Below are 22,670 nucleotides of genomic sequence, written 5' to 3'. Positions count from 1 at the left end.
AACATAGTAAATGTTCTTTTGATGCATGGATACCATCTTGTTTTGTTTAAGTTTCACTTCTTTATAGATGATAACAGATAATCTATCCAAGTCAGAAATTATAATAAAATAAAAAAATATATAATCTACACTATATTGCCAAAAGTATTTGCTCACCTGCCTTGACTCACATATGAGCTTAAGTGACATCCCGTTCCTAATCCATAGGGTTCAATATGACGTCGGTCCACCCTTTGCAGCTAGAACAGCTTCAACTCTTCTGGGAAGGCTGTCCACAAGGTTTAGGAGTGTGTTTATGGGAATTTTTGACCATTCTTCCAGAAGCGCATTTGTGAGGTCGCACACTGATGTTGGACGAGAAGGCCTGGCTCTCAGTCTCCGCTCTAATTCATCCCAAAGGTGTTCTATCGGGTTGAGGTCAGGACTCTGTGCAGGCCAGTCAAGTTCATCCACACCAGACTCTGTCATCCATGTCTTTATGGACCTTGCTTTGTGCACTGGTGCACAGTCATGTTGGAAGAGGAAGGGGCCAGCTCCAAACTGTTCCCACAAAGTTGGGAGCATGGAATTGTCCAAAATGTCTTGGTATGCTGAAGCATTCAGAGTTCCTTTCACTGGAACTAAGGGGCCAAGCCCAGCTCCTGAAAAACAACCCCACACCATAATCCCCCCTCCACCAAACTTTACACTTGGCACAATGCAGTCAGACAAGTACCGTTCTCCTGGCAACCGCCAAACCCAGACCCGTCCATCAGATTGCCAGATGGAGAAGCGCGATTCGTCACTCCAGAGAACGCGTCTCCACTGCTCTAGAGTCCAGTGGCGGCGTGCTTTACACCACCGCATCCGACGCTTTGCATTGCACTTGGTGATGTATGGCTTGGATGCAGCTGCTCGACCATGGAAACCCATTCCATGAAGCTCTCTGCGCACTGTTCTTGAGCTAATCTGAAGGCCACATGAAGTTTGGAGGTCTGTAGTGATTGACTCTGCAGAAAGTTGGCGACCTCTTCGCACTATGCGCGTCAGCATCCGCTGACCCCGCTCCGTCAGTTTACGTGGCCTACCACTTCGTGGCTGAGTTGCTGTCGTTCCCAAACACTTCCATTTTCTTATAATACAGCTGACAGTTGACTGTGGAATATTTAGGAGCGAGGAAATTTCACGACTGGATTTGTTGCACAGGTGGCATCCTATCACAGTTCCACGCTGGAATTCACTGAGCTCCTGAGAGCGACCCATTCTTTCACAAATGTTTGTAAAAACAGTCTGCATGCCTAGGTGCTTGAATTTATACACCTGTGGCCATGGAAGTGATTGGAACACCTGATTCCAATAATTTGGATGGGTGAGCAAATACTTTTGGCAATATAGTGTATTTCCCTTGAGCATAAAAATAGAACATCTTTCTATTTTTTCCCAAGTCTACAAAAAACAGTGTGCATAGTGAGTGGCATTCGGTACATGTGCAGAGAAGTGGTGCTCTGAGAGGTGGAGACACTTAACACTTGACCGTCTGCCCGACTGAGATAAATTTAACTGCTGTTCCCAGTCCTCAGCATGTGCGTGTGTGAGAGGGTCTGTGATGCTTTTAGGAGGGGGGGTTAGATAACACGCAATGAGACAACACAGTGTCCTTCATCAAAAACAGGCATCGTTATTAGTGTTTACCCTGCAGACGGAATATTGTTACTCTGGAGAAAAATCAACATCTGTCAGTAAACGTAGGCCGACACAATGTGACAAATATGCATGATCAAAACAGGACAGAATTTTGATGTTCAGAACAAAAACAAAACCCATACAACCCGCCTCTTTGTTCAGGAATATTTTATTAACACTCGACCAGAACATCTGCTTGAATTGCAGTCTTTGTCTTAAACTGGCTGAACCCTCTAGCTGTGTTTCTTTCTAATCATAAACAATCGGAGTTTTTGTTACACTGGAGTTCTTGAATTTGAGAAAGGAGAAGTGTTCTTTTTTATACTGTCAGCAGTCATATGCAGCCTGACATCATAGGGTTCAATGCACGGTAAGGTTATTATAGGTCAAATCACAAGTCTGCACAGGTTTAACAAGGTTTCCAAACTGTTAAACTAGGTGAGCAATTAGGGCAACAACCCGTGACAAGGAATGAAAGGAGGAGGTTTATGATTTTTACTGAGGGAAAACAAACAAAGGATGAAATGGAAGTTAAGCTTTTGTTTCCTTAGTGAAGAGGAGGAGGAGGGTGCTTGGGTTTACAGTAAGTATGGCATGCGGGGATGAAGGATGAAGAGTCAGAACTGATAACAAGACAAAGAAAGAAAGAAAGAAAGAAAGAAAGAAAGAAAGAAAGAAAGAAAGAAAGAAAGAAAGAAAGAAAGAAAGAAAGAAAGAAAGAAAGAAAGAAAGAAAGAAAGAAAGAAAGAAAGAAAGAAAGAAAGAAAGAAAGAAAGAAAGAAAGAAAGAAAGAAAGAAAGAAAGAAAGAAAGAAAGAAAGAAAGAAAGAAAGAAAGAAAGAAAGAAACTGAACCGAGTGGTTAAAACACAGGAAGGTGTGAGAACAAAGAGAGGTTACTATCGGTCATTTCCCGGCAGGCTCCAGAAGGAGAACAGTGTTTTTCTTAAAGTTATGAGCCCTTCCACACTCTAACACAATGACATTTAGTCAGACAAACACAATCATCCAGTTTTTTCAATAGGTAACATAATTCATTAATCTATTTTTGTCAATAACTATAAAACAAAGAGAAGTGAGACTTTTCTTTGCTAATTAACTTTTTAAACATGGTTAACGTGCAACTGAGTCTGCAGCTGCATCAGCTGAACATGGCTTCCTGCTTTTTCATCTGCATAGATGTGAATGATATGCTGCAAGAGGCTTTTGGGCTTGTGGGAGTGTTTACATGTGTGTTTAAACACAGCCTGTTATATTTGTTGCAGCTGAGGTTTTCTGTAGAAATGGTTTTCTGTAGTGGTTGGCGGTGCATCCAAAAGGTCTTATCAAGTGTAGATGTTTTGTTTCCTTTTTTTAACTTAAGAGTACCAACATCCTGTTTGTTAAAATATTTCCCACACAACCAAAGAGCAACCTAAATGATGTCGCTTTACAACACTATGTTCATGCAGCTGACTTTGAAACCAAAACCATATTGGTAGATTCACGCTGTGAATGAGTGTTTTCATGTGACAAAAATGTGTCATTGCCCCAAATGCTCTCGCCCATGCTAAACTGACAAGGTGGCAGGGAAATAAAACCAACTAAATCCCAGCATATTAGATATAAATAAAACAGGGATTCAGAGAAGAAGGCGGGCAGGGAGAAGAACAGGCTTGTCCTGGAGTAAACTCACAGCGGAGCCTCTGTAGGGTTATTAGAGTTCAAGTTTCCTCTCAAGCACACAGCTTTTTAAACCACGGCAGCACTTAGGCTGATAAGGAAAACATTTTGAACACACACAAAAAAAAATACTTGTATATTTGGATAACTTTTTAGAAATTCTATGTAGAATATACATCTGGTTGGATTCTTCTTTATTGTTTATGCATAAAATTAAAACAGTGCTTGAGGCTGGGCTGTGGAGGAAATTCCTATTTTTTGCAGTCAGAATGACAGATAAGGCTATCTGAGGCCAGTTTTTATTTTGATAAAAAGGTGCAGAGAGGAAAGCAAAATAATAGTCAGCAGAAAAAACAAAGCACTGGTTCTCTCTCAGCAAATTCCCTTTTTGATAGGAGTTAAACTATTGCTGCCGTCAGCTTCGGAGCTCCGCTGGTTGCCACGGTCCTCTCAAGTTCGTCACATTTTCTTTTAAATTACGCATTAAATCTGTGAATGGGCCATATGGTGATGCTTAAAAGTATAAGGTTCTCGCCTCAAATGATCTTAAAACGTACTTTTATTGAACAACAGCAACAGAAAAGAGAACATTTAACTTAGTACTCTGAGCTCTGTGAGTTAAGAAGATGGACCGCCAAGCCAACCAATGAGCAGAAGTTGACTCTCTAGGACACACCCCCTCCTCATTTGCATAATGACATAGAAATGCATAGAAAAATGTAAAAAGGGCAGAGAGAAATAAACAGCGGCGAAGAAATGACTAAGGTAAAAAAATACAAAGGAAGAATAAAACAGACAAAAATATAATAACATGCACATAAATAAATACTTAAAAATATAAGTAATTAAAAAATAAAGTTGAAGATTATAAAGGACAGAAAAATAAATAAGGTAAATATTACAAAGGCAAATAAATAAAGAAGCTAATTAAGAGTTATATACATTTATGTCTCACTTTTTTGTTGGCAATTAATTGTATGCTTATACATTTATTGAGCATTTATTTATTTCTGTATTTATTTTTAAATATGGCAGAGTTGGTCCTTCATACTAGAGATTAAAAACCTTGGACTGAAATACACAACAAAGGTCACAGGGGTCCATTCAGCCATTTTTTATTGCTGCGTTTTGTTAACAAGATTATATTTCAAAGCATGCCAGCTGCTTATGGATGCTCATTTTTACTATAATGACACAGTTTTAGCATATAAAATACTCCACCGATGGTAGATTTTACTTTTCTGATTATTCCAACTGTTTTTTCGGGAGTTGCCCTTTCACACAGTTCCACGCAAAAAGAGGAAATTAATATTGTGCAAAGGGTGAAAAGGAAACGATGGCTTATTGTTTCAACATTTTCATTGAAAAGAGAAGAAAGGAGCAGCTCTTTGAGGACTTTTCTGCTGCTTAGACAGAAAAACCCCAACACACACAGTCACACAGACAGCTGGGCCTTTAAGTTTTGCCAAATCAGCAGAGGTTGAGCCTGGGAGAAAAGGGGGTTGCTTTGCGTTTGGTTAGCATGCACAACCAATTGCTGTGTCTCCTGTTTCCTCAGTTCACTCCAACAGCACAGACTCAGTTACATTAGCTTAGGTCAGGAATGTGTGCGTGCATGTCATTTTCTGTTCCTGTGAGAGTGTAATATTAAGGATGGCACACGCGCTATTTCACTGAGTCAGGTCCCTTTCGCTGATTGCTTACTTTTATTTAAGATTAAGAAACATATTGCTTTATTATTGGGGGGCCAACTGTTATCTGTTAACAGCAAGGTTTTTTGAAAGGGAAGTTAGCTCTTAATAAAAGATAACAAAGTGAAACCGCAGCACGGAGTGTAACAGGTGGTCGATTGATAAAAGTGCCTAATAGATAATGCCTAATTTAATAGAGAAGCACAGGAAGCTTGGTTTGGAGAGACCATGACGGACACAACTGGAACCATGATTTAAATATAAGCACTTTTACTGCACTATAAAAAATTATAATATGTATTTTCTTTTTGAATTGGCATCTTTTAGCTTGCTTGCTATGTATTGTGCTGCATTTTTAAGGAGAAACAAAAACCTCACTGGATCCACTGACCAGGTGGAAAAAAACCTGCAGCTTTTCATGAATGTTGCTGAAGCACGAGATTGTGAAACAGATGTAATTTACTATAAGGCTAAAATTTCATCATTTTTAAAAACTTAATAAAAAAATCTAACCAAACAGTGTGGTTGAATTTAACCAAAAAATGTTGCTTTAGTCCAATTCTGCTTTTCTTATTCCTCTCACAGAGATGAGGCAGTAATGTTGGTATATTTTAGCTGGATTAGATTAACAATAAACAATTCAGTTTAAAAAACATTTGGAACGTCTGTAGAAACAAGCTAATTCCTTTCTCTCTTTAAGAGAAATATTTGAAAATTATTTCACTTGCCTTAAATAAGAGGCAAGAGGACCTTTCTCAGGTTTCCTTGGATCTAAGCCTGTTTTGTGGTCATAATGAACTGGATGACTGAGGATTTGCACAGACAATTACATCTTTAAAGCCTCTTTTAACAGTAATATAATTTCTAGGAAACAAAGACAAATTGACAAAAAGATAAGGACTTAAGGATGGTTTTTGTCCTTCTGTTGCTACAATGTCATTATAGTAGCCTACCAAAAGAAAATGTAATGAAATAAAACATGCTAAAAGGAAACCTATAAGCTGATAAACCTGGAAGTTTTTATAAAATCTATCTAAAATTAAGTGTTTCGGAATTGTTACACCATTACCTTCGTTTGAATTAAATCTGATGATCAGTGTGAGTAGGGATTGATTTCATTCACAAACATGATGGCTGAACTTTGGATTCAAATAATTCAGATGTCCTGTTTTATGTGTTAATGTGTGGGTGGTTCTCAAGCGGCATCTGGTTTATTTACCTCGACGCCCAGCGCTCCAAGACTCTCCAGAAGATTGTCGGTTGCAGCTGAAACTTCTTGGACGACTTTAGGGTCTGACCTCACGTCCTTCTGTGAAAGAGGATAGATTTTGTTGGTTGAAAATGTTTACCTTGTTTGTTTGCTTACATGAGATAAAAACTGTAATGACTGTAAGATAAACTAAGAGAGGTGACAAGATAGACATGATAGTGAAAATTGATTGATGAAAGAAAAGCTAAGAAAAAAAAGTTTAATAAGATCTGAGCTCATTCTTTTCTGTGTCATGCTGCAGTTTGGGCACACAGGTGATTGTGCGCATGTTTGAGTGTTATCATCTATCACTTCAAGCTGTGAGGCTCTGAACTGTCACACATTTGATAAAGCAGTGGTGTCACTGAAAAGAAAAAGCCTTCTAGGAAATAAGAACGATCGGTTTACTTTTCCTCCCTAACATCCTTACTTTTGTTGATTTATCGCCCCCCAGCTATTACACATGTTCCCAATCAGGGCAAAGATGGGAGAAAACTGTGTTTTGCAATAGTTCTTAACCGTACAGTTGGGATTTCCACTATTGCATAAAGATTGCGCAAAGTTTGGACAAGTTTGAGGACAAAGTCTGTTTTCTGGGAATCATCTCTTAATCAAGCCATTAACTATTCTGGTGGGAGTAAAATCGATCAACAAGGCAGCAGTTTTTATACTCTGGACTGACAAAATAATTACAAATATAAGGACCAAGCTTATCAGACATCGGTATGTTTGAGTAGAGTTTCCTTTGGTGCTTTTAAGATAAGCAAAGCAGGACGTCTTGTTCACCTCATGCCGTTCTTCCTGGCACTGTTTCACATTCGGGTCAAATCTTTAAGGGGAGGGGGAAACTATGTGGGAAGAAAGGAGAGGGAGGAAATGCCTCTCTAAATAATGTTTTAGAGAATAAAAAAATCTTATTAGTCTTAAGAGTCTTAATCTCTTAATATTTAGTTAATCCCTTATAAGGATCAAATATTTCGCCACAATGAAAAACATAAAAAAGGTTTATTTTTTCCTTTTTAAATAGGTTAAGCATGAAATAATGTTAGTTATTAATGGGACCATTTTAGTTGTTAATACAAAAAAAGGTGTTATTATGATTTTAAAAATCAGATTGATAGGAACCATAAACTAAAGTTAATCAGACTAACCCGAATCGGTTTCAGAAAGTCCAAATTGGACAGGAAGTGGTTCTGCGCCTTGTTCAGCCAGTCATGAGATGATTTGCAGATGATTTCTTGAGTCATATTGGACACACTGGGGTCTTCAATGTGGACAAACTCCTCCAAAGGAGTCGTGTTGCAAAGATCTCTGAGATGGAATCCAAATCCTTTTGTAAGCACCTGAAAACCAAACAAAAAAGAAATCGAAAGAAAATGTTAGAAATATGTAGCAGCTTTAAGGTACTCTGTGAAAAGTGAAAAAATATGTCCTGAGTGACTTTTGTTACTTTTAAAGAAAGAACTCACTTGTAGCTTCGAATTAGGCCTTGAAACGACTCGAAATTGTTTATAAAGGTACAGTTATCAACTAGTCACTTCTTGTATTTCTCATGCAATACAACATTGTATCACATACTTTTGTGTATGAAAATGCGATAGGAAAAGCTTTTGTTTCAACAAGCAATTTTTTTTAGCTCATTCAGCATTAAAACTTCCTTCCTGAAATCTTTAGACTGGACACATGAAGCAAAAATATGATTACAGCAGAAAATAACAATGAGGTAAGGATATAAAAAACTGGCCAATAATGGACTCACATTTCCAAGAATCTAATTTCAACATAAGAGCTGTTTATCCCCCAACTCCCCTGTTAAAACAAGTGATGTGTTTTTTACACTGCAAAAACCATCTAGAATTAAGTAAAAAATAAGTAAATTGAGTGTACTTGCCCTTAATTTAAGTAGATAAATAAGATAATTTGCCAATTTTTACTCCTAAAACAAGATAATTAGATAATATGCACTTGAAATAAGGCAAAGCTATTTTTTTTTCTTATTTTAAATGTAAATTGTCTTGTTCCGTTGGCAAAGTATCTCAATTACCTCCTCAATTCAAGAAAAAATGCACTTAATTTAAGCAAAAATGACTCATTTAGATTTCCATTTTTTGCAGTGTAGACAAGAGATCACTGAAACGCCCAGAAAGACAGCATAAGATGTCCTTTTCTGAAACTTGAAAGCCCACAGGGTTTAGTAAGAAGCTCTTTGTTTTGCAGCAGGGCCAAGATGTTTTTGAGAGAAGATTGCCCCCACTTCTCTGGAAACGTCCTTGACCGCTCTGTGCTTCTTCATCTCAACTACTAGGAAACATACTACACATTCAAATGCACCAAACCATACGCAGCTGATAATCTGTTTACTGGGAAAACCTCAAGCTTAAAAGCAGTTTTGTAAAAGGATTGGAAATGATATTGATGGACCGACAGCACTCAAAACATGTTTTCCTTTGAGAAGCCACGTTTATGTAACATCAGCCTGCTTGATTTTATAATTTTGTTTTAAAAGAGTGTTATTCTGAATGACGTTCAATTTCAACAAGTACAGCAATGTTCCTGTTCTTGGTGAGCTACGTGGTCTGAGGGACGTCCGAGTCTGTGATCAGTGTCTGGGAGAATGGGTGGCAGGGGGGGGGGTTTATGCCAAGTCAGATGGCGAAGCGTGTTTTTGTCTTAAAGCCTCTGTGTCTCTGCATGTGAGGGGAATCTGTGGGAGGGTTTGAAGACGAAACAGTCATGTGACTGCAGCTGCAGAGCAGAGGAGGATACTTTGTTCTGGGCCAGAAGCACATCGGTCAGAGAATAGGGTTTACACTAAAAAAATAGCATCTTATGTGAATAAAAGATGGTAGATTTGAAGTAACAAGAGCAGCTGCATGATAAATATCTTATCCTTTCAGCTAAAGAAATGATAACAGAAAATTTGTTGTATGAAAAAAATCATAATAGACAGAAAAATAAATGGGAGAGGGACTATAGCCCCAATGTGATCCCTCCCCTGGGTATTAAAGGCTTAGCTGTGCTCCAGCTGAATCCTGTGGACCAACAGATGTGGTAAGGCCAAGGTCATTAGATTTATGCACCACTGCTTTGGGGGGATTATCACTGCTTCATATGTGAAAAATTGGAATTTCTAACTCGGTGATGATACGATTTTCTTATAGGATTTTATAATTCATTTTACCTTCTCCAAATTTACATCAGCCTCCAAAATTTGCTTCAGCATGTGATGAGAAAGCGATGCGTTGTGGTGCAGAAAGTGAGAAAGAGTCTCGTTGTCTCTTAAAAAGTCTTTCAGCTTGAATCCTGAGGGGAAGAAAAAAAAAAGAAATCACATTGAGTTAACCTTTATTCTGTGGAAAGCAACAGAAAGGAGGACAGGAGCGTGCTGGAAATGTTCTCAGGCTGCAAAGCAATCAACTCAATAAAATATTATTAAGATATCATGAAAGGGAGTTGGCACGTTCAACTATACACAGTGTTCATCCAAGTATTTGGGGGATAGAGGTCAGGGTTGCAAAATGAAACATGGAGTATTACATCAATTATGAGTCAGTCCATAAAACAGATGAATTTAACTCATGACAACAATTCATTTCAAACATTTGAATACCGAGGAGTCTACAATTCATCTTCCATCTGAAAGCTTTTTGTACATTACTGCATTCCAGAGAAGTCAAAACTCTTTCTAAAAGCAGTCTGGGTCAGCTGCGCTGCTGCAGAAACTCACATAGATGCACAAGAAAACAAGAAAAACACAGAGTGTTCTCAATTTAACACATTTCTGACTCGAATAGTCACAGAGCACCCAGTTTCAGACCAAATACTCTGTCCCTTCAGTCTAAAAATTGCTCCCTCACCAGCTTTCACATTTAGCATGTCTTGTTCAAGCTGTTTCTACATTTGATTTTCGTAGCATTCTGAGGACCGTTTGAAGAGGAAGAGGTCAGCAGACAAACTGCAACTACTTTTGTATAAGTTCATTCTTTCATAAGAGTTTTTCGTAGAAAATAATCCTTTCTCCAACAGTCAGACTTCTTTTTCTAACAAAACTTGCTATTTCATAAAGCCAAGTGCCAGATTTTGCATAAAAACATGTAACTCAGCAATAACTCCTGTGTTTTTATATTCATAAATGCTTGTGTGTTTTTTATACAGATCAAATGACATTTACACAAACAGCCACAGGAAACACTTGACTTTGACTGAAACCCCAATGGAGGAAGTGAAAGAGAACAGAGTGTTTCGGACCGTTCAAGACACACACACACACACACAACCCTACACACACATACCCACAATATGGCCTGAAGTGTCTGGGAAATTAGCAAATTCTACATTTTTGGTACCTCCTCTCCAGATATAGCGGATGCACACATCCCTTTGAGTCTGTGCTAGCTCTGTGCCTGTGTTAATGATTTAATCTCAAAGCGGTTAACAATCAGGGAGCGGTAATGGAGCGTAATCATCATCCATCTGGGAGGCTACAACTCCCAAAGAACTTAGACTGAACACCCAGGAGATCATACCTCTGTTATTTTGCTCAAATTGAAAACTTTTTATTATCTCTCCATACCAGCTGCCAACCCCAGTTAACTTGTTTAACTGGATTGGAATATTTTATGGCTACAGCAGAATTTAACACTAAAAATGTTTGCAGTGGGTTTTGAACTCCATCTCCATCCTCCACACATTGCTCAGCAACTGAAAAACCTCCATCCTCATCCAGCCTTGTTTAACATAGATAAAAGTTAAAATCACCCCTATATTTTACTGCAACTTCTCTTGTTTCTCCAGCTTTGAAAAGTAGGGTCTGAGAAAAAAAAGGAATAATGGCACAATGTTTATACATTTGTATAAACCTAAGAAAATGTGATACTAACTTGTAGAGGTATTGATTGAAGAGCCACAGTCTGTGGCAATAATGATGTGGGATTTTCTTATCTGCGCTTTAATAATCTACAATTAAAATATTTGGTAAAAAATAGTGCAAGATAAATTTATTGCAATAAGAGATTAAAACATATTTTTTTAGGGCTGCCAGTACATTTGGATGGGGCTGTTTATTTCTATACTCAATACATTCAAACATAATGTCTTGAAGTTAATATCCATTTTTTGGAATCCACTGTTTTTTTTCCTCGCATAGGAATATATATATATATATATATATATATATATATATATATATATATATATATATATATATATATATCCACCATCAGACATAGTCTGAACAGTTCACCACTTCCAAATGGACCCGCATGTGCGGATGGAGATCGGAGGCGCCGCAAAGCGCCCCACTGTTTATGGATGTAATAATCGATGCTGGCATCTCTGCATCATTATTAAGTTGTTGAGTATTGGTAGCCAAAATATCATGATCAAATCAAAACAATAGAATGAAAGTTTAGAAGAACTAGAGCATAACAATTTACAATAGGGGGTAGGTGTCTGAGTTTGGAGCACATTAGGAAATGGCACTGTTTGTTTTTTTTTTAAGTGTTTTTGAGCCAAAAACTTTACAAAAGTGAAGAAACCTAAAACTGGGATCTTTTTTTTGTCTGAAGCAGGGTATAACACTAAAATAGCAAAAGGAGATTAAATTTTTTTTTACCTTTTACATATTTACTTTTTACATAACTTCTAATTTAAAACATAAAAAAAAAATCATTTCAACAAGTGACTATAATAAGCCATACTCTTGCCCAAAGCAGCAGCAAAAAAAGGAGGCTTGGCTGCAAATCTCCAAAAGAAGGCAGAATATGATCAGTAAAATATCTAATTAGGGTTTTATGTGATAAAGTTTATGTATTCACATTTGGAAAGAGGATATGTACAGAGGGCCATAAGGCTGTAGTACAAATAATGTTGTGGTATTTTAAAATCAGGAATGGAAAAACGGAATGGAGATGTATCCATTTTGGACTTTGGATTCGCTTTTTCTTTTTTGTTACACATTTTCCTTTATTCAATCATTTTATCTTATTTTTCTTATTGTTACGACTTTGCTTTTTTTTTTTTTTACATCAATTTACACGTCTAAAAATTGTAAAAAGGTGGCTTTAGATGTGCAGCAAAGTTCCTCACAGATCTTATTTGTTCCAGTAAAAACCTGATTACTAGGAATAGGCGTTTACCTTATCGCTCCAGACCGTGTGTAACCGGAACAGGAAACAGGGACTTTTTAGTAAACAAACTATCCGAACCATGCTTTGATTACACATTGTCTGCCAGGGTGGAGGATATCATTTAATATATTTCCCGTACTGAATTTACTTACAGCACATACAAGGGAGGCACCCCTCCTTTCAACCCCCTGGTCTTATGCTGCAACATCAGGCCACCAGTGTTGACAGTGTGGTGATGTTTACTCAGACATCTGCTGCTGAACTCCAGACTTAGTCCTTCTTTTAATCACCACTAGTCTTTACAATTCATTTATAGTAATCGAAATTGCTTAGGCTTTGTGTGAATTATTACCAAAAGTAAAGGTTGCATTGGTAAAAAAGTACTTATTTGAAATCAGTAGACATGTGGTGCATAATGAAAGGGTAAAATCAGCAACTAGTTAAAGATTGAGTCCTTACGAGCAGGGTTCTTTTGGAGCTTTCTAAGGGCCCTCAGCATTCCTTTGTAGCCTTCATAGCTCTTATCGTTCTGAGTGTACAGCAGGATCTTCTTGGCGTCATTAAACAGACGGGAGATTCTGTTCACAAAAGCAGGAGGAAAAGACAATTACACACATTTCTTCAAAAAGGCACAAAGATCTCTTCTAAATATATATTTAAAAAAAATATTGATGAAACCAAACAACACAAAGGAAAAATCTCTTATCCACTTTACTTACATGGAGTCATTAAAATTTCCTACTATCCCTGGACTCTCCCCAGGGGTCGGATTTCGAAAGCAGGGATTGTTGGCGTTACAGATAATGCCCTGTACCCAGGGCAGGGTGCCTGCTGAGGGCATGGCCTTGTTAGGGAAGTGACCTGAAACACAAGCAAACATTTGTTATATTAAGCTCAATTCCAGAACTTGTAAAACTTTAAATATAAGCAATAACTGTGAGATAAAAGGTTAACAACTCTGTCTTGCAAATCGTCTCATTGCTCAGTTTTTTTTTTTCTTGATAACAGTTTATCAAAATTAACATATTAAATTCTGTAAAAAAAAAATGAGCAAAGGAGGCGTCAAGGAGGTTACGCAGTGTTTACAGAAAACTAATTTAGCTTAATTATGCAATCTGGTGCTTTAATTCCTAAAAGTAGAAGCTATTCATTAACCATTTCAAACATTTTGGATGCTTTCAGCCACTGAACTGTTACCTGGCAGAAAGTTGAGAAAGCAGCTGCCCTTTTCCTGCAGCTGATGGTATAGTTACAAAACTAGATAGGGTGAACAAATGTTGACCTAGCAGATAGACCCTTTGCATCAATAAAAAGGAACTCAGATGTATGTTTAGTGGATCTTTCCAAGAACCAAGCTTTAACATGCTTTACTCAGATGAAATGCTTTCTTATTAATACAGCAATTTATAAACTCAAATACAATTTAATCTGACTCACCTTCAATCTTAATTTTTTTAATATCATGAGGCATATTTCATGTAAAAAGATCTACTAATGTTGGATAACACAAGTTTTATATTTTTCAGAAAATTTTTGAAATAGCCTCTAAGTACAGATTCAAGGAAATGGTTTCAAATGTAAATAACCTCCATTAAAGCATGGACAAAAATGTATCCGTAATATTTATTGTTATTTTTAACATAGTTAAAGATAGTACACTCTGTTAAAAGGAAACATGACATCAGATCACATATACAGCTGCCTTAACAGCCTAAGGTAATCCGTATAAGGATGAATCTTTAAAGGTATTAGCGATACTCCTTCATTTTTCAGAGAAATATGTATTACTTACATTCATGTTGCTCATAGGGTGGATAATACATCCGGACTGATATCAGGATGAAGAAGATAAACAACGGCCAAATAATCTCAATCAACAGCTGGATCTAGGAAACAAAGGATGAGGAAATGTGTTATTTAAACATCCCTGGTTAAAAACGATTGCAACTTATTAATTAATAAGCTTCTGCTTGTTTCATGTCTTTTGTGCTTTGAACTTTGTAAATTCTTCAGTTTCATTTCTAGAGTTTAACAAATAAAAAAAACAAATTTTTTTCAGCGTTTGTTGGTGTTAAAAAACTTTATTTTTGTACGTTTTATTTAGCAAAAAACAAATCCCACTAAGAGTGTGTGTAAAGCGTATTAGTTACTAAGCAAAGCAGACAGGGAGATCTGTATGGGTTTTTCCATCTGCACCATATGGCCTTTGAGTTTCAGCTGCCGGCTTGAAACAGCAGGGCAGACATGCAGTGAGGGATAAAGAACAGAGCCACTGTCTCAACAATATGAACTGTATCCCTTCTGTTGAAGGAGAGTGTTCGGAAAGTCACGCGGTCACAGCTGCCTCTTTGAGGAGCTGCTCCTGCCTGATGGACAAGTGGCCTAATCGTGTGCACTCAAGCTCTCCTCTCCATATAAAGGAGCAATTATATCAATGTGTCAGACAGAATTTCATTTGCATAGCTTTGAGCATGTGGGCATCAACCGACACAGGATAGTAAACAGAGAAAAAGATCTAGCTGATGATGTCATCCTCCAATCTTTCTCTGACTCAATCTCCAGACGTTTTTCCTACTGAATTTCTGAAAGGACAAGAGCATCATTCCCACTGATATGAGCTAGTCACTTCAGAACAATGTATGAGTCAGCAGCACATAATGTCATTTTGGTAAGAAAAACATTTTAAATGTCAAGTCAGCTGCCCAAAAATATAAAGGATATTCAATAAAACAGATGTTCTTCGTTTTTGTATCCTTGATTAAATTAAAGAAATAAAATAATATTATAAATGCATCAATGAGAATTATTATGGGCTAATAAAGATTTACGTCTTTTTTGTAAGGTTGTTTTAATAAATCTAGTTTTGACACCATCGCGCAATGTTCCTTTTGAAAATAAAGGAAGTACCACATAAAACCAATATGTGTATGAAAACATTTGTCCCTAATTTTCAATTAAACATAAAAAAAAATCATCATAATACACAATCTTGGTTTAATAAGCTGAAATTAGTATGATTGTTTTACTTTATTAATTTTTTTTTTTTTTTTACAAAGAATCTGCAGGTTATGTGTTTCCACATAGAAAAAAATAGAAAACAGAATTAAGATAAAAAAAAATAAGCATTCAATTATTTTCAGTTTGTTTTATATTATATTATTATTATTATTGGTAAACATTATTATATATTATATTTTCTTTCATATAAGACTTTTATGATTTACACTTGAAAGTGACCACATTTGTATTTGATCTGACAACATAAAACAATTTCACAATGACAAAATAAGAATTATATATGTGGTGTATAAGTAAATTATACATAAATATATGTTTTTTTTTATCATTCTTATATTTTGAGTTTACATATATGAACTTATATATTATATAAGGGGATTGTGTATGTAAAGTGACTGTATTTAGAAGAAAATTATGTGGTCTTTAAATACTTATCTTTAAATGGCATCCAATAAACAGTGGTATTAAAAACATATAATAACTTGGACCATTACAAATAGGTTTATGTTTTTACTAATTTTAAAATGCCAGCTAGATTTGCTGCCAAATTGTATTTGCTGTTTTTCGTTTTTTATATGGAAACATTTAATATTGAACAAAGTCTCAATCATACAAACTTTACTTCCTGTAAACTGATTTTAAAGAGAACATTAACATGGGCAAAACTAAGACAAAAATAAAAACTTGATTTTTAAACAGGTAAAGACTCTGCAGCAATTCAACCTGACCTTTTTAATTAAGGTGTTTAAGAGAACGTTGGAAGACATGCATTTTATATTTTTAGCATGGAAATCTGTCAAATTAACATTAGTTGTCCTGCAAATTGTCAGGCAGTAATGAAATGTAAAAATATTTAACAAGGTACTTTAAACTTTATAACTGTCATATATGTTTAATATAATGTAGAATAATGTGTATGGAAATGTCATATATATGGTTCTGATAAGCAATCATTTTGTTGTAATTTACTAAGATTCTTATATATGCTTTTACTGTCTGATAAATTCCTAAATATTATTATTATATTACAACTATCAAATAGACATTATTTGTGACTATTCAATAGACTCAAATACCCCAAAGTAAACCACTTACAGTTTGTCTTCGTCTGAAGGTGAAGTTCTTCCATAGCAGTAAACCCAGCTGAGTGGAGACTGCCATGTTGCCGTCTTCCTTTCCTCACGAAGCCGACTCCAGCTCCTCACTGTAAAACAGCCACACACAAAAAAGACCGTTTTAAAAAACAAGGAACTTTAAACACTAAGATGCAAAGACAGCAAATAAACATTACATTTTTACTGTTGAGAAATAGCTCATCAAATGTAGACATATGTCAGGCCTGTTCTCTATAGCTGTGTTCTTGTTAAAAAAAATCTGTGGTCATAAATGGATCCTTTGACGTAGAAAAATGGATTTGAAAACAGAACAGAAAGTAATTGCACAAACAGAAGCCAATCAAAGACTCGCAACTGAACCAAATGTCGATGTAACGTTTGAGCTTGTCATGAACAAGAAGAGAAAAAACAGGCAAGGCAAGGGGTTGAGAAAGAACGGTAGTAAAAGGCTCAAAGTGGAACGTACCAAGAAGTCCCTGGAAGGTTAATTAATCCTAGATTTTTTTTTTAGAGCCAGGTAGAGGAAAACAAAGCCATTACATTCACCTGTTGAACAAAACCCTCCTGACCTGAAAAGCAGACCTGCCAAAATACCAACGGGGCTCAGCAAAATGTGGCCAATCTGCTGATTGGAATACAAGCTGCCGACTCCTGCAAATCCAGCTCTACTTAATGTAAACTCATCCATCCAAAGTTCAAGAACTTCATCTGGGAGGATGAGTGGGTGGAGGGGTGGGGGTGGGGGTTGGGGGGGGTGCTCAGCACATGAAATATTTGAAGAGATTCTGTCTACCTCATTGGTTTTAGTCAGTCAACACCTCAAAGACCAACAGTATAGATAATCTAATCTAGAGCACAATAGTTCATTACTTGCTCCTTTTTTATTCTTGGCAGAATAAATGACTAAACTGCTATAGTCAAATACTTGTGCTTTGATTTATTTATTGATGTTATGTAATCTTTCCCTCCCCTTTTTTTATTACATTCTTCGTCAAACCTGTTTTTATCCTTTTTAAACAATAAAAGTTATCAAAAATATTTCCCTATAAAATACAAACTCAATATGAAATTGTATTGTGACTTAGAATCAGAAATCTGCACTAACAATTGGTTGACCTTTCACCTAGATCAGTAAAATAATGCCTCCTACAGATTACATGTGTATAGATCTACAAAGAAAGCTTACCAAGCTAGACTAAAATTCATTCAGAATATTAAAAATCTTTTTAAAGCACATTATTAGTCAAACAATAAAATGTCATGTTCACTGGCTCAGTTATGCAAAATGTTCTTTATACAGAATAAAGCTGATTGGCTGCTCTGGACAGTCAGACCACATTCAAGGACAGAGCGATGCTCAAACCTAACATACTCTACAGATTAATTGATCAGCAATAATGTATACTTCAAGCAGAAATTAGTCCTACAACTTATGGGTGATGATTCCAAAATATCTGTAAGAAATTTTCTTAAATACATTTATCTTGCCTTTATAAATATTTACTAAGCAGAAATATCCAAGCATTGCTTTTATCCATTAGTAACTATCTCTCTAATTTAGATATCAACATGTTGATGGTAAACATGAATAGAATATGAAATGCATGTCCATCAATATTTGCCCTAGAACAAGAAGTCTATGTATTTGCATGTATTTTATTTACATGCTTCCTTATATATTTATTTATTGTCTTATAATGGAATTTCTATAGCAGTGTTTTTATGTGTGAATGCAGGCAGAGTCTGTACCTAAATCAAATTTCCTTTGGGACAATATTCTAATTTAATCTAATCTAAATATCCATGAAGTCTGATTGAATCTGCTGGACTATTTAAAATGTCATAATAAAAAAACAAACAGGAAGTTAAGGATCAACTAACAAACAAAGCGACCCAAGAACATTATCTCTGGCACAGGGAGCATCATTTTTGCTAAGTGAGTCACTTGATTTGATGCCAACAGCAGCAACACGAAGCAAACACAGCAAGAGGACAAATAAATCTAAATTCTCTATATTTTTAAACTAAATCGATCAATCACAGCAGAAATAATCTATAAATGCATATATGCTTTGCTTTGTTTTAGGGCTACTGTGTCAAGAACAGAATAACAAAGCAAGCCAAAAAACATTTTGTTATGTTCAACAATCCCTCCTCCTTTCTTGATAAAACTCATCACTTTGTTGTTTTGCTTCTGCTTGAATGTAATGGTGGATCTGCTGAGAATGAAGCAGAGCGTCTAATCTCCTAAACATTTTAGCTGTAATATTACACTCCTATCTGATGCATTGAGTGGTTTTCGGCTGCATAATCCATTTGCATGAAGCCAACACAGGCTCAAATTCTTCCTGTTGCATCGAGACAAATTGGGATTCTTTAGCCCAATTATTGGTGCAGAGCGAGGGTGCCTCTAGTGGCATAAAACAGAGAAAAATATCATCTTTTTTTTTTTTACTTGTTTACCATCGCTCCTCATGTGTTACATCACAAAAGACAGGATGTTTTTTTTTTCACTCTTCAACGCCGCAGCCGTTTTAGTGACCAAAAATATGACATTCGTTCAACAGAAATGATTGATTTTTCAGGTTTTAGGGCAAAAACAAAAGGTTTATATAAATAGACTCCTTATTTGCTTTTAGGTATAAAAACATGCATTTCACCATATATGGCAGTTAGCAGATATTGTCAAGACAAAATGTTAAATAAAGGGAAAAACACACAAGCAAAACAACAACAAGCACATTGACGTTTTTTTCTTCTGATATTTTTATAGGGAGAAAAAAAAGTCAAAAAATTAAACCAATGAAAACAGATAAATTAAAGTCCCTCTACATGTTTTAATAGGTGCATCTATTTTTGTGTAAGACGGTCAAACATCCTCCTCCAGATCGACTTCTGTCCTTCATCCTTTTGTTCTGTTCAGCTGAGGTTACTGTCGGTCATCCAGTTGACCAACAGCATCAAGTCTGACAAAACTAGCGCAACAAGAACGACGAGACCTTTCAAAATAATACACGTCAAGTTTGCCCTAGAATATATTTCTTAACCTATATTACACATTGGGCCGCTTTTTACTAAATGTCTAAATATAGTGAGATGTAGGAAAATAGGCCACCAAGTTATGCTCGTTTATGAGGCAATAAACTGGGATTTGTATTTAGAAAGTCTTTTATTTTTATAGTCTATTACCGGATGCTACGTGGATATATTTTCTTATTATCCTTAATCGACGGTCGAGTCCGACAGAATGGTGAAATAAGAAAAAAAATCAGAAAATGTTGATTTAAATCATTAATGTAATATATAAATATATATATAAAAAATATATATTAAAAATGGTTTGGGTTTAAAATAAAGAAACTTTGCAGATTAAAGCATCACTGCAGTTACAGCTGATTGTTTCCTCTGCATCATAAAAAAACATTTTTTGTTGTTGTTTTTTTAACTTATTTACGCCACTTTTAGACAAACAATGGACACCATGTTAAAAAAAAGACAAAGGCTGCTTAAAAACATGCGGTATGGAAAAAATTCTAAATCTTTGCGCTAACCTAAAAGTAATGTAAGCTTAAAAAGTCACCCACCTTAATCTTGTTTTGCTTATTTGTTGTTGTGATTGTCATTAATTGAAAATCCTTTCCCAAACAGAAGAGAAAAGCGGGTTACGGACAGCGTCCCCCTGACGCCGCGCTACTCTTTGTTGTTCTTTGTCAGGGTGTCTAGGAAAACTGTTTTTTCTCCTCGGGCAGCCTTTTATAGCTCAGCTCGATGCGGAGCGCAGATGAACAGCAGAGGTAACTAACGGTCACAGTTTGTTGCTGCTCCCATATAAGGCAAGCACGTGCGGAGGCAAAACATCTCTTAAAGGGCCAGGCACACTTCTTTTCAATTACAGAGGAGCAAAGATTTAATTACTCCAAGTAAGTACGCCTTACAAATCATTTAAATGGTTTTAGAATCACTTTATTAGACAATATTACGCCAATCATATAAAAATAAGTGCATTTCTATTTTATTTTCATCAATTAGTTTTTCATTTTTTGTATGTTCTTATGAATCAATGCATCCTAATTAATGGAAAAATAATAATCTCTCATCAGCACCAAATATGACTGAGCCTCTACCACTGGTAAGCAGTGAGCTTCCATAATGCAGTATTCTGGTGTTTTGCAATTGAACCTGGGGTGGCAGACTGTGGGATTTGAACCAGAGACTTTTCCTGAAGCACACTGCCTTGCTCTAACCATCAGGCAACCATCCCTCCAGTTCTGATGGTGGTGCAGGTTTTTCTGTCCTGCATTATTGAACGCTGTCTTCTTTGACCAATTTGAATACTTTTAGATTAAGTATTTCTTTTTTTAAGTATGTGGATGACTTGTATACTCATTATTAGTTTTGTTCTGTAACTATTGTTTATACTTTAATTTTCATCTGTAACACACTCTCAGATTGTGTAATATTAGTTTCTTGATGTCTTAAAGTGACATTTCATTTCTCTTTTAAATTATCAATAATTATTTTATCTGTACATGTGTGAAATCTGTCGCCCCAAACCAAAGGATCATGTAAAGCATTTGTGGCAACACCCGTATCAGCATTGTACTTCTCAAATAGTATAGATGTAAGAAAAGACACATAAAACGGTGATCTTAGGAGTAAGCACTTCATTTTATCATTTGATAATTTAAAAATTTACATATGACAATTTTCTCCAATTTTCCTGTTTTGCAACGTACTGTTTACGGTAAATATTTACATCCGACATATGAGAAACATAATCCTTTTGTTCTTAGAAACACTATACATCCCTACAGATATATGAAGATAAGTAATGAATACCCTATTCATTTTTTTAACCTTTATTAATGAGGAGAAGAAAAAAATCTCCCTTATTTTACTGCAGTATGAAGTACTGTTGTATTTCAATAAAAGGGAGTGGATATAAAGATGCATTTTACTAGTATTTGTTTGCTCTCAATGTTATAGTAAATAATTTCATTGTCAAGACATTCATACTTAACCTGGAACGCGACTACATATAAACATGTAAAGGTTAAAGTTACTGTAAATCCACGTAGTAAATAATTAAACATGATACCCCAAATTTTAAACCTGATTCTTAAGTAGAATCATCTGAAAAAATCTTTAGCCAAGGGAAATCAAAATCCTACTTTGCGTCTCAGCACACAAGGTAGGATTAGAAATGACATACCAAGAAAATATGAGTTCAGGAGCTTTTTGCTGACAAGCAGCATTTTTTTTTTTTTTTTTGCAACCTTTGCAGTTTGGGATATTCTGTGTGTGAAATATAAAACAAAAGTAGTTTTTCAGCCTGCTCTGCAAAACACCACATAACTAGGTCATTATTATAATTAAACTATTTACAAATATGAGGATATTTATTCTCAATTTTCTGCTGTTATTTAGAGTCCAGCATTCCACCATTCTGCAAAAACTGTTATCAGTATTACAGTTGAAACTAACCCTTCATTTTCATCTTTAACTTTTTGCAGTAGGTTCTGCTTAAGGAATATGTTTCGATTCTGTCTCATCTCTCTAATGCATTTTAAAAATAATAAAAATGGTGTTCCAATAAGTCACCTATCCTGTTTTGAATCCTGCTGTCCCTAAAATGCACTCTGTCCTCTACTGTGCTGTTACTTTATCACTAAGTCTGTCCCAAATCCTTTAGAGGTAATAGTTAAATATTGACAAACACTTACTATACTGTTTAACTGAACGACACAAATGTCCAGTAAAAACTGTGTACAGAAGCGGCTGTCAACACTCAATGTCCCTAGATATCAGTATCTGGATCCTTTACAGTGTACGCTTTGGTCTAAATGTATCATAGGTTCTTCCTCCAGATTAGGATAAGTTAAGGTTGTAGTTTAAAAGGAGGATGGTGCCAGCAAAAACTGCCATATAAGAATGTAATGTGCATTACAAAAGTATTCACACCCTCAAAGCTTTTTTCTCCTGCATTTTGTCACATTAAAACCACAGATATACAGTATGTGTATTTTATCACATTTTACCAATGTATAATCTAATAGGTCAACTTAAAATCTTTCATGAATCAAAAAAGGAATGGACCTGTACGAATCAAATGCTAAATGAAATAATACATATACAGAAATTCTTATA

At 35.8% G+C, this 22,670-nt stretch overlaps 1 protein-coding gene across 2 annotated transcripts in view; it reads right to left on the bottom strand.

The window, feature by feature from the left end:
- Nucleotides 1–20,310, bottom strand: part of LOC119787056 (phospholipid-transporting ATPase ABCA1-like) — a 37,386-nt gene extending 17,076 nt beyond the window's left edge. Inside the window, exons 1-8 of one of the 2 annotated variants that reach the window (XM_038290689.1) lie at nt 20,108–20,310; nt 16,504–16,612; nt 14,183–14,276; nt 13,110–13,251; nt 12,850–12,968; nt 9,444–9,565; nt 7,414–7,605; nt 6,233–6,322 (exon numbers count right to left, since the gene is read on the bottom strand). In XM_038290689.1, coding sequence (XP_038146617.1) covers nt 6,233–6,322; nt 7,414–7,605; nt 9,444–9,565; nt 12,850–12,968; nt 13,110–13,251; nt 14,183–14,276; nt 16,504–16,569 — 825 coding nt within the window. In that variant the 5' untranslated portion in view covers nt 16,570–16,612; nt 20,108–20,310. The remainder of the gene's footprint in view (nt 1–6,232; nt 6,323–7,413; nt 7,606–9,443; nt 9,566–12,849; nt 12,969–13,109; nt 13,252–14,182; nt 14,277–16,503; nt 16,613–20,107) is intronic. The other variant, XM_038290682.1, reaches the window with a different exon arrangement.
- Between the last annotated feature and the right edge of the window lie 2,360 nt (nt 20,311–22,670).

Source organism: Cyprinodon tularosa, unplaced genomic scaffold, assembly GCF_016077235.1.
Source record: "Cyprinodon tularosa strain WSP-4 unplaced genomic scaffold, ASM1607723v1 ctg108, whole genome shotgun sequence".
In the NCBI taxonomy this organism is placed as follows: domain Eukaryota; kingdom Metazoa; phylum Chordata; class Actinopteri; order Cyprinodontiformes; family Cyprinodontidae; genus Cyprinodon; species Cyprinodon tularosa.
This window is presented reverse-complemented; position numbering and strand designations above follow the sequence as displayed.